A 12,015-nucleotide genomic window follows, 5' to 3' on the forward strand; every position below is an offset into this window, starting at 1 on the left:
GTCTGAATTAGGACTTTTGCTCAAGAATATGCTCCATCACTTTGCTAGTTTTGAAACATTGTGTCAAGCTTGGGATCTGCAATATATATTTTTACATATATTTTTTCCAAGTAGACACTGCTAAAACACACCTCTCCACAAAGTTTAGCGATTTTTGGAGGTCCGTAGAATTCTTTGTAGATTTCTGAAATCGTTTCCATTTTGTAGAGTTAGGCTGAAATAGGGTACCAGCCGATTGATAACAGTGATTTTTGCAAACAAAGGGCTCTGTGTATTTTTGTTTCGGGTATCAGTTGACTGATAGCTACATCAGTTGACTGGTAATCGAGGTTTTATAACCTTCCGCGCATCAGGCAGCTCGACGGAAACCCGGCCCTAATTCCACCAGCTACCCAGAGCATCTCCTCACCGCCTCCAGTCACCTCTAGCCACCTAAAACCCCTCTACTTCCTCGATCTACCTCCCATTTCCTTCTTTGCCGAGGTTGGCTTCCCGTTTTGCTTCTCGGCACCGTAAGCATTGAGACATTATGGCTATGATTTTTTTGTAGCTAACTCGTCTCTTCTTCACTCATCCTTCACATTCGGTGGAAATGGGACGAAGGTAACATTTTCTCACAAATATCTTTCAAGTTTAGTTGTGATTTAAGACTAATCCTTCCTCTTTGTGTGTCTATCCCATTTCCCTCCTCTGATTGGGTTCATATTGCACATATTTGCATTGTATTCACATGACTAGGGTTAGGCAAAAGCGCAGGGATGGCGAGGGAACCTCCCGGCAATCCGCCTCAGTTCCTTCGGCAGATTGGCGTTCCGAGGCTAAACGACAACGGTTCACAAATACCAACTTTTCTATGATTAATTGTCAGTATCTCAACCAACCGTATTTTATTGAGATAGTTTTTGATACCATGGAGACCATTATGTACTTTGGGTTAGATAGGTTGGTTCATTGCACTCATACAATGAATTTGGACCTGTGCAAGGAATTCTACAATAACCTACATCTTAGCACCAGTACAGGTCGGGCATGGGTGTCTCGTGTTGGAGAAGTAGACATTGAGTTAACTCCCAGTATGCTTCAGTCATTCTTAGGGTGTAGGGGTTCAGATAGCACATTCACATGCTTTCCTACTGTTGTTGAGCCTTTTACTGATTCATTTTCTCATTTGTCGGTCGAGGTGATCCATCAGTATTACTTCAATGTTCCTAGGGCTCCACTAAGGTGCATCTTTGATGTCACGCAGATGTCCGTCCACAGTAACATTCTCTACAAAATTGTCAATGCATGTATCTTACCTATTGTCACTAGAGGGCAAGCAAAGATTAGGTTGTCCCATCTGGTCCTGATGTATGTCTTAGAGCAAAGGATCGATATCGACATTGCTCTACAGGTCTTTGAGTCCATATTGCATTTCTCTAGCCCTATCCAAGGGAAGTTATACATGTCATTTTGCCACATCTTGACTTCATTTTTTGCAGCTAGAGGTATAGATATCACTAGGGGTCAACAACATCAGTTATCTAAGGATTATGATCAGATCAGGTCCTGACAGCTATCTCTAGCAGAGATTGAGATGACACGAAGTGATGGTTTGGCGTGGTCAGGCTGCAGAGGACGACGAGGAGGAGGAGGCAGATGTTCCTGCTCCAGCACTAGATCCAGTTCCTGCTCCTATGACCGTCGAGGATCGATTGACTCGGTTAGAGGAGACAGTGCGTCAAGGATTTCAGGAGTTTCATGGTTTCCAACAGGATTGGACCGCCTCTCAGCAACGTCAGACAGAGATGTACGAGATGATGCAGCGCTGGGATTTGACTTACCAGGCCCCTCCGCCTCCTTCTAGTGATGATTTTTAGGCATGTTGCCTAGGTTCCAGTTGGTGTCGAGATTTTTTTTGGCATAGACATAGTTCTCTCTTATTTATCTCGAACACTATTGTCACTATTCTAGTTTGCTATTTTTCTTTGTATGTTAGTTGTATGCCTCCTATGACATTGTATGATAGCTATGCATTGCAATAGTTCTTATCATTTTGGCTATGGTTATCTATATCTTTCCTTCTTGCTTATTGATAAGTACGTTTATTTCAGGATATAACTTATTTGGTTGTTTTTTAATTGTTTGCATTTTCTGACTCTTAATCTTGGAAGAAATTTTGGATTCAGGGGGAATTTAGATTCATGCTGTCGTATGTTTTCTCTATCTTTTTGTAGTTTAAGTTAGATACTTCATTATGCCTATGCTTTATGAATATTACCATATTATTATGCTTCATGAATATCACCATATTACTATGCTTTATGGTTGTTGTATATTTAAAGACCTAACATAAATAATTTGTCAAACATAAAAAATGAGAAGATTATTGGAGCAATCTTGCTCTAGAGATTACTCACTATTGATGTTTGGTTAAATAAGTTTAAGTTAGGCATTATTTGTGATCTAACATAAATGTTGAATAAGCAGGTACGAAGAAAAGTATAAAGACTTGGTAAGGAAAGTCCAAGAAGATAGTCTTGGCAGATGAAGTCCCGGAGGTGCAGCCTCCTGGCAAAAGGAGACTTAGCATGACAAAGCTAAAGGTAGCACTTGAAGGCAAGCATAAGGATGAGGAGCCGTGAAAACAAAAGCATCATAAGGGTGCAAGGCTGATGGAAGATGCTTGGAGGCATAAAGTTTAAGCTAAAGGAATGGTTTAAGTGTAAAAAAAAAATATGTAAAGTGTTGTAAATCTCATGTTGTAAAATGTTGTAAATCTCAAGCTATAAGGTACCAGTCGACTGGTACCTATACCAGTTGACTGGTACCAGGTAACAAAACGAACAGGAAGTAGTCAGACGGATTACAGCCCAGTACCAGTCGACTGGTATCAATACCAGTCGACTGGTAATTGACCGTTATGAAATGACGACAGAAAATTTCATCAAATCTTAAGTACCGTTGCAACCCATCAATCGACTGATTGGTACATCAGTCGACTGATGTCGGAAAAAACTATAAAAGCAATTCTTGGAGCTTGGAGAAGTAAGTTACTGTTCTAATCGGAAGTGCTCTCCAAGTGATTCCTAAGCTGACAGAATCTCAGTCTCCTCCTCCTAAGCTTAGCTCTCATCTTGTAAGATGAAGAAATAATCGTCTAAAGGTTTCTCCACCGTCGTTCTTGGTTTAAAAAAGAGAAACTCTTAGTGAAGCTTGATCGTGTGGGTGTGTGCCTTGGATTAGTAACCTCAAGGAGATGCAGACCAAGTAAATAGAGGAATTAGCATTGTTTTCTTAGTATTTCACTATTTCTATTCTATTCTATTTGCTTCTACTAATAAGTTGTTGGTAAAAATTGAAGAAAAGCTATTCACTCCCTCTAGTTGAACACAAAAGTCCTATCACCTGATTTCATATCTTTCTGAGCTCTCTAAATCTATCAATTAATTTTGATCAAAATTGATCAAAATCGACTAATGGATATAAAGAACTTGACGTGACATAAAATTATATCCTATATATTTTGATTATATTAATGACATCATAATATATTAAAAATAATAATTTTTTAAACTCAAATTAAATTTTTTAAATGTAACAATCAGTTTAGGATTTACTCTTGATGAATACTATTCCAATTAGGATAAATGTCGAGGGATTTCAGCAAATAGATATTAGATATGTGATTTGATAATTTTAAAACTTGGATTAATAATTTGAATATTTCATAACTTCATCTAGGTTGAGCATATATATATATATATATTACAAGGAAGAATCATGAACAAGTATATCAGTGAATATAGTTGATGCAAAAATATAGCTACAAGATACAAACCCTAAACCCTGAAAATATTTAGGTGGTCAAATCCAACACTAAATAATATTGATTTACTTAATCAACACCATCATCTCCACTCCCTTAGCTATGTTGTGATTATTATACTGATCTCTAGGTATGTTGTGATGGTTGCTGATCTCACTGCTTGCAGCGTAGGCATTAAGGGCACCCTTAACTTCATTCAAAGGATTCATCATCTCCCTTGCCAAGCTGTGTGTCATCATCACCATGGTGCAAAGAAGGGGAAGAAGAAGAAGAAGGTGATGAGGGATTGAATACTTCATCTGAATTAATTACTGATCAATCTGCTGCATGCTCTGCAAAAAAATGGAGATAACAAGTACTTACTGTCTGTGATTATTGTTTAAAGCAAGAAGGGAAAAGAAAACAACTTACCTCTGTATAGGAAGAAGAGTTGGGAGATTACTGGGGAATTGATTAAGAGAAGTGGTAGCATTTTATAGTGAGAATCACAGTGGAATTGTGCCGACAAGGTGAAGTGGATGGGCTCATATTTCCTCAAATAATGCATGTTGATTTATTTTAATTGAGTGAAAGGTTGATTCATGAGATTTGTTGGAATGAAGTCAAAGACTATTCTACCTACTCGATTTACTGTTCTTGGTGAATGGTGATGTAAGAAGTTGCTCTGAAGACTTGAGAGGCAAAATTTATAAATGATATGCCAAAGAACCTAAATATTGATACTAATTAGCTTATTTAAAATTCTAAATCAATTTTAAATTATTAATAACTTCTATATATAGCATTATTAACACAACTTCCAGAACAAAAGATTTACGATCTGAAGGTGTATACTTATTCTATATGATGAAATTATAGATTCTCCTCTACCAAGCCAATGATCAATTTAAGAGTGATTCACTATCATAAAGAGCACAAAACTTGTAGATTTCTGGCAAACTAACCTCCATGGAAGTTGGTATATGAAGCATCAAACAGGCTTTTGGAACTTTCCATGAACCCAAACCCTCTGCATCGACTTTCCTTTCTGCCGATTCACGGATGTTATACAACAATATGTGAGCTCCACCTACAATTACCACAGGAAAAAAACTTCATATTAATGAATATATATATATATATATATATATATATATATATATGCATAATGAATTATCATGGTCAAAATTCAAAAATAGAAGGATTCTAATCACTAAATATTACATGCAGTAATAGCAGGAAAAGAAACAAGAACCTAAATTGCAATAGGATATCTGTTACCTCAGTGAATCCAGCAGCAAGGAAGAGATTTCTTGCAGTATCCAGTGAGAAGAAGTATGAAAAAGTGCCATCAGATCGCATGTATTCACAGAATCCCACTCTTTGCTCCGACAAAAATCGAAGCATGGTCATATCATAAAGACCTGCAACCGGCAAAAAAAAAAAAAACTTTAGTAAAACATCACAAAATTTCAAGCTAAACAGTTGGAGGATATGGGTAATAATTTTGATCAATTAGACGAGAGTACCGTAGTCTCTGAATAAAAGCAAGCCTCCAGGTCTCAAAACAGAAAGACATTTCTCAATAACCGAGGGCATTCTTTTGAAAGGAATTGCTGAGAGTGTAAATATCTGTAAAACAACACCATATAATACCTAATTTGTATAGAGAATACAAAATGCTCAGTCGAAAAGAATTAACAGATACCACTATTTCTTTTTACTGGCTTTTAAAAATTAAGAAAAACAAAACAGATATATGGATTCCTAATAATATACAAATGAACCGAAACAGTAGATGAACTAATGTGATCAAAGCTCTAATCATTATTCAGCTAGAAGCGAATGCAGAAAAGGCCCCCAATGCTCTAAATCAGTATTATTACGTTTACAGTGATGGAGGCAATCTATCAATCTCAGAAATTGTGGGTAGCCGATATGTTTCTGCTAAGGATCAAAAAATGATACGAGAATATGAGTAGGAAGTAAGCATTGGTCACTTATTATAGAAAGGGACATGTACAGAGATTAAAAAGCCCAACAAACGTGTATAAATAATTGACTGTTTTATCATTGCAACTGGAAATCTAAGACCAACTTACCATTGTTACGAAATCAACTCCACCAATGCAACACTGATCTTCTCTTAAGAAGGCTGACATGTGCGACATTTCCAAGTTTTCTCCTCTAGAATCTAAAATGAAGGAAAATAAAATTCTACATAACAAGATGAGGATGAGATTAAGGTTCCATGCTACAAGTTGAAATCTAAGACCAACCTGATGAGAAATTAGCTGGCTCTGGAGATGAATTCCTTCGACAAGAAGTGCAGAATAACCAATCAGGGAAATCATTTACAGAGACATCAAGCAAGAAAGTGAAGAACCGAGGCACTAGAGAAATAGCACTTCCAGTGGCTATAATCTCTTCTGCTTTTCTAAGGATCTCTTCACTACAATCGCAAGCATAGACTGTAATATTCTGCTTTGCACTGAACAACAATATTATTATTGGTATAAGTGAATAAACTTAAACAAACAGAAAGGAGACTAAAGTCAAATGCTATAGATAATGATTACTATTCCAATGATTCAAAGTATGCGTGCAAATTAGATTATGGACTTTCACTAATGGGTCTTAACTGGGATAATGCTATCTATTAATACAGAACAAAAAACACCTGACAAAAATTTGCAAATAATTAAATATTAAAAAGTGAACATGAATTATTTATTAAATATGTAGTGCTAACTGCTAAGCACATAATTTACATTCTCATAATCAAGAATAGATGGTATTTAAAGTTTGAGGACCCATTAGCATAACATGAAATGACATAATACAACTAACTCATTCCAGAAACATGCCAAAAATAGAATAAGCTGGTCGAGTAATTTATAATATGCCATAACTTGTGTTTTGTCATCATAAAAAAGAAGGTTGACATGTTTATAACAAAAAAATGAACACACATGGAACTGTGGTGAATTTAATGACAGTGTGTGAAAGTAAATGGATGCCTAAAAATGTTGAACTCTTCCCAAACAATACACCCACTTCTTGCAATTGAGTGAAATTTTAGACTCATAAATATTTAGCTGAGTTGCTAAGATTGTCTACAAATTACTAAAAAGAGTCAAGATGAAGTCATTTGAACTATGAATTAGCATACAGACTGTGCATCATGTAAAATAAGGCTGAGATCATGTCATTCAGTTACCAGACCATTCCTCAGGCTAGTAATGGCTTTCCCTATTTGGGATTTGAGGTCCAAATCCGCAAAGAATGCTTACAAGTTACATCTACTATTTTATTAATCAAAAAATAAAAGGGAAGAAGGAGAATGTTTTAGGTGATGTGAACAAAGAGAATCATTTTTCCTAAACCAAAAGGCTCCATTCTGATTTAATATAGTTTGCACCATTTTCCTGAATCAAAGCAGTTTAGCTCGCCATGGTTCCCATCTAAGTTCAAGACCAAACTCTAGTCCAACCTGAGTTCAGGAGTCAAACATCTCAATCCTTATTCTCATTTTGGATTTATTTCTATTTCTCTAAAAGGCATAAAAGAAACCTAATTTGCAAAGAAAAAGATGATAAAGACAAAGAATCATCACCGTAAGATAGGAAGGACAGTGCTCCCATTTCCACATCCCACCTCAAGGACCTTGACGGAATCGCTAATGCGAATAAGCTCCGGAAATTCTTTCAGCAAATACCTTCTTTCCTTAAATCGCAAGCAAAGAACATACAAATAATCCAAACACAAAATGTCAGTCTTGTTCGGTACCATTTTTTTCCGGCAGCACATGAATTTCATCATCATCAACAGATACAATTCAGCAATATCCCGAGCTAAAGAACATTAACGTGTCTTAATCAACCCAATGGACGGACATTTCCATTGAGAGGAACCAAGGATACGGCACCATAAAACCCTTGGTCATTTCAGTGGTGAAACCGTCGTCGAACAAAAAAACTTCAATTTTTTTATGCCCTAGCGTAGAATTAATAATCAAGACCTTGAAGAACTTCCCGGCGGAATGGCGACGATGGAAGCTACGCCAGGCGTCTGCCTCCATGGCGGGAGCAGCACAAGACGAAGAAGACACGAAAGGGGTGAGATGGTAGCGTAGCGAGGAATCGTTCTCCACCACGCGACGTAGATCCTCCCATTCGAAGTCCTTCGAATGGTACTCCGCCTCAGCCTCTTCAGCCATCCGCCCTAGTCTTTACTGTCGCCGCCGCCGCCGCGGGGTGGCCACTCCACGCTTGAAGAGCAACAAAGTTAGCGGACCTTCATTTTATAAAGAGCCCATTCTTTCTGGCTCATATTACGCCCAATAGAATTTAAAATTGCACGGAAAATAATTTGTTTGATTATTTTTTTAACAAAAATGAGGGGGAAAAAAAAATAATCAAAGGGCTTCCAAATTATACATATTGTCAAAAGCGCGCTCTTTAAAAAAAAACAAAAGAGGGCTCTATCAGATTTTTTTTTTTTTTTTTTTTTACTCCAGAATACTCTTTATTTTGACATTGCTAGAACCTATAAAAATTATTTTGTATCGTCTATAATATATAGAAGCTACTCTATAGTTGTCAATTTAGGATTTAAAATTTATGTTTTAATTTAACTAAAGTAAACAATAACTACTCGATAGTTGTCATATATTTATAATAAAATCTTAAAATTTTGAAACATAAATTTTAAATATTAATTATATTAAAATATTTTTTACTAAATTGATCAAAATTATTTAAATTTATTAAAATCACTTTAAATTAATTTAAACTATTTTACCAATATTAGAAAGTATTAAATAATAAGTAACTGCTATAATATTACTGGCGTCGTCTGTGGGAACGCACTTGGTCTGGAACGTGAAGATGGACGCCCCGAAAAGTTCCGTCATCCTCATGGCCTTGATGAGTTTCGACGAGTATATCGTATCCTCCTCACTCCACGGGTATTCGGGAGTCGAGAAATTCAGTCAGATCCCCTGCTGGTCGGCAGGTCAGTTTTTTCGTTATATTCTCTTTCGGTCATAAAATTTATCATAGTTTCTCAAGCGAGGACTTCCGTGCCAATCGGTCGGGTTCCATCATATCCAAGCCACCGGCTCGATGCCAAAGGCCCCCGAGCCGATCGGCCGGGTGGGTATTATATCCGAGTCACGGGCTCGATGTCAAAGACCCCGTGCCGATCGGTCGGGCGTATATTATCCGAACCACCGGCTCGATGTCGAAGACCCCGTGCCGATCGGGCGGGCATATATTATCCGAGCCACCGGCTCGATGTCGAAGACCCCGTACCGCTCGGCAGGACGTATATTATCCGAGTCACCGGCTCGATGTCGAAGACCCCGTGCCGCTTTGCCGGGCGTATATTATCCGAGCCACCGGCTCGATGCCGAAGACCCTGAGGCGATCGGCGGGGCGTATATTATCTGAGCCACGAGCTCATTGACGAAGACCCTGTTGGTGCAATATCCCTCAGGTCAAGGTTGACCTGGGTAACCAAGCTGAGTCTTGGTTTAGGTTTAGATGTTTGACAATAAGATATTGATTGAAGAAGAGTCAAGTAGGTCAAGGTTGACTGGATACTTGACTGGGAAGTCCTAACTGGGATGTTAGGCAAAATGAAAGTCCTGGTGAGTGAAGCCAGGCAGAAGAAAAGTCCTGGTGAGTGAAGCCAGGCAGAAGGAAGTCCTAGTGAGTGAAGCTAGGCAGATGGAAATCCTGGTGAGTGAAGCCAGGTGAAAGTCCTAGTGAGTGAAGCTAGGCAGATGGAAATCCTAGTGAGTGAAGCTAGGTGAAAGTCCTAGTGAGTGAAGCTAGGCAGATGAAAGCCCTGGTGAGTGAAGCCAGGCAAGGGAAAATCCAGATGGATCAAGGATGATCGGACATCTGGTGCTGGGAAGTCCAAGTAGGTCAAAGGATTGACTGGATACTTGGCATGAAAGAAAAGTCCAAGTAGGTCAAAGGGATTGACCGGATACTTGGCACAGAGAAAAGTCCAAGTGGGTCAAAGGGATTGACCGGACACTTGGTAAGGGAGTCCTAGCAGGTCAAGGGAGTGACTAGATGCTAGGCATGACATACCAACAAGTCAAGGTTGACCGAATGTTGGTTAGGGATGTTTGGGACTTAGTTTTAGACAAAAACCAAGTGCTGGATCGATCAGTGGATCGATCCAGGCTCTGGATCGATCAGTGGATCGATCCAGACCTGTCCCAATGACGAGGCTCTGGATCGATCCGTGGATCGATCCGATCAGTGGATCGATTGGGACGCGGCTGCTTCGCGCGATAAGCGCTGGATCGATCCGTGGATCGATCCAGGCCCGTTTCCAGAGCACAGAGGCGCTCTGGATCGATCCGTGGATCGATCCAAAGCCTCCCCGATCGATTGGGAACATTCGAATCGATCGGGATCCGACCGTTGGCGTCGTTTATAGCTGCAGGCGTTCGATGGCTGCAAAAAGAACTTCACCGATTCACTCCAGAGCTCTCGCCTACTCCTCCACAGCGCTCACAAAGCTCAGATCGCCAGTTCTTGAAGGATCTTGGAAGCTCTCCAAGTCAAGAGGCGGATCAAAGGCAAGAAGAGAAGCTAGGGTTAGGGTTTTCTGTACTCATTGTAAGCTTTGCGCTTGTATTTTGTTTCTCTTTCCTTTCTTCTTGTACTGAGAGTCTTGTAGGGCTTCTCCGCCCTCGGTAGTTACCGAAAAGGAGTGTTTTCATAGTGGAGGGTGTGTGCGTGGTGTGGATCCTTGGACTAGTCACCTCTTGTGAGGTGGATACCAAGTAAACCAACCGTGTTAGCGTTGTTGCATTTGTTTCTGTATTTTCCGCTGCATATTCTTGAAGAAACAAGCAACGCCAAGCAACGCCGAGCACCGAGAGAACGCGACGAGCTATTCCCCCCCCCCCCCCCCCTCTAGCTACTTTTGGTCCTAACAAGTGGTATCAGAGCGAGGCCGCTCTTCACCGGAATCATCGCCGGAAGGGTCAAGCATAACAAGAAAAGCTAGAGGGTGAAGAAGTTGGAGCAAATTCTTCAAGTTCAAGATTTTAAGAAGCTCAACTTCAAGATGCAATTCCAAGATGGACTTGGATTTGATACAAGGGTGGCTCCACCATACACTTCTACGAGTTTCGATTCTTGGAAATCAAGAATCGAAAATTTTCTTATGATGGAGATAGAGCAAATGGTTTGCTCTAATGGAAGGCTTCAAAGCTCCAACAAACTCCAAGGGCAAGCTTCTAAAGAAAAGCAGATGGAGCTCAGAGCAAATTCAAAGGGGCGAGGCAAATGACAAAGTGACCAAGCTTCTGGTCAACTTATTGCCTAGCCACATCTTGGCTCGAGTTGGAGAATTCGAAGATGCCAAGGAGCTTTGGAGCAAATTGGCCAAGCTTCATGAAGAGATCCCCTCCACTGTACAAGATCATGAAGAATCCAAAGAGGGTGACTCTTTGGAGCAAGACCAAAAGGAGGATTCCGAGGTTGATAGATGCTCAACCTCCCAAGAAGAGGAAATCCAAGAAGCTTCATCCTCAAGGGAATGCAACGAAGGGAACAAGGAGGGAGCATACTCCTTGTTTCATATTCAAGATGATGAAGCCTCCACCTCTAGGATTGAGGGGGAGCAATCCTTGGTGACGCCGGATCAAGAGGAAGGAGAAGCTTCTACATCCGGGTCAAGAGACGAAGAGGAGGAAGTAGATTCTACCTCCACAAGTCAAGAAAAATCAAATGGAGGAGAATCAAGGTCCGATCAAGAGGAAGCTTCTACCTCCGGATCCAAAGAAAAAGATGCCACCCCTACAAGCAAAGGTATAAATGTTTCAATTAAAAATAAAAATCATATAATATGTTTTGAGTGTAGGGAACATGGGCACTATAAGAGCAAGTGTCCCAAATTGGCCAAGAAGAAGGGCCAAATGGCACAAAAGGGCAAGGAGAAGCTCAAGGAGACCACCCCCGGGACAAAGAAGAGCAAGGAGCACATTGTGTGCTTCTTGTGTCAACAAAAAGGGCATTACCGAAGTCAATGCCCCAAGGGGAAGAAGATGGTCAAGGCTCAAGGAGGCACTAGTCAAGGGGGAGCCTCCAAGGTAAAGAAGAAGGTAACATTCATTGAGCCTATTCCCTTGCAAAATGGTAAAAAGCATGCTAGGTCAAATTTTTATCATCTTAAAGCGATTTACCATAAGAATAGGA

General features: G+C 39.7%; 1 protein-coding gene across 2 annotated transcripts; it reads right to left on the minus strand.

Moving 5' to 3' along the window:
* Nucleotides 1–3,724: 3,724 nt before the first annotated feature.
* On the minus strand, nt 3,725–8,080 carry LOC122041446 (tRNA N(3)-methylcytidine methyltransferase METTL6-like). Of its 2 annotated transcripts, none has more exons than XM_042601129.1 (8): nt 7,809–8,080; nt 7,404–7,513; nt 6,067–6,239; nt 5,890–5,981; nt 5,317–5,419; nt 5,069–5,211; nt 4,753–4,877; nt 3,725–4,140 (listed from the first exon to the last, which is right to left on the minus strand). In XM_042601129.1, the coding sequence occupies exons 1-7, from the start codon at nt 8,004–8,006 to the stop codon at nt 4,779–4,781; spliced, it is 918 nt and encodes a 305-aa protein (XP_042457063.1). In that variant the 5' UTR covers nt 8,007–8,080; the 3' UTR covers nt 3,725–4,140; nt 4,753–4,778. The 2 variants fall into 2 exon arrangements, with proteins under 2 accessions (XP_042457063.1, XP_042457062.1); XM_042601128.1 differs by having other exon boundaries at nt 6,067–6,278; nt 7,809–8,079.
* Between the last annotated feature and the right edge of the window lie 3,935 nt (nt 8,081–12,015).

The sequence above is a fragment of the Zingiber officinale genome, chromosome 2A (assembly GCF_018446385.1).
Source record: "Zingiber officinale cultivar Zhangliang chromosome 2A, Zo_v1.1, whole genome shotgun sequence".
NCBI lineage: Eukaryota > Viridiplantae > Streptophyta > Magnoliopsida > Zingiberales > Zingiberaceae > Zingiber > Zingiber officinale.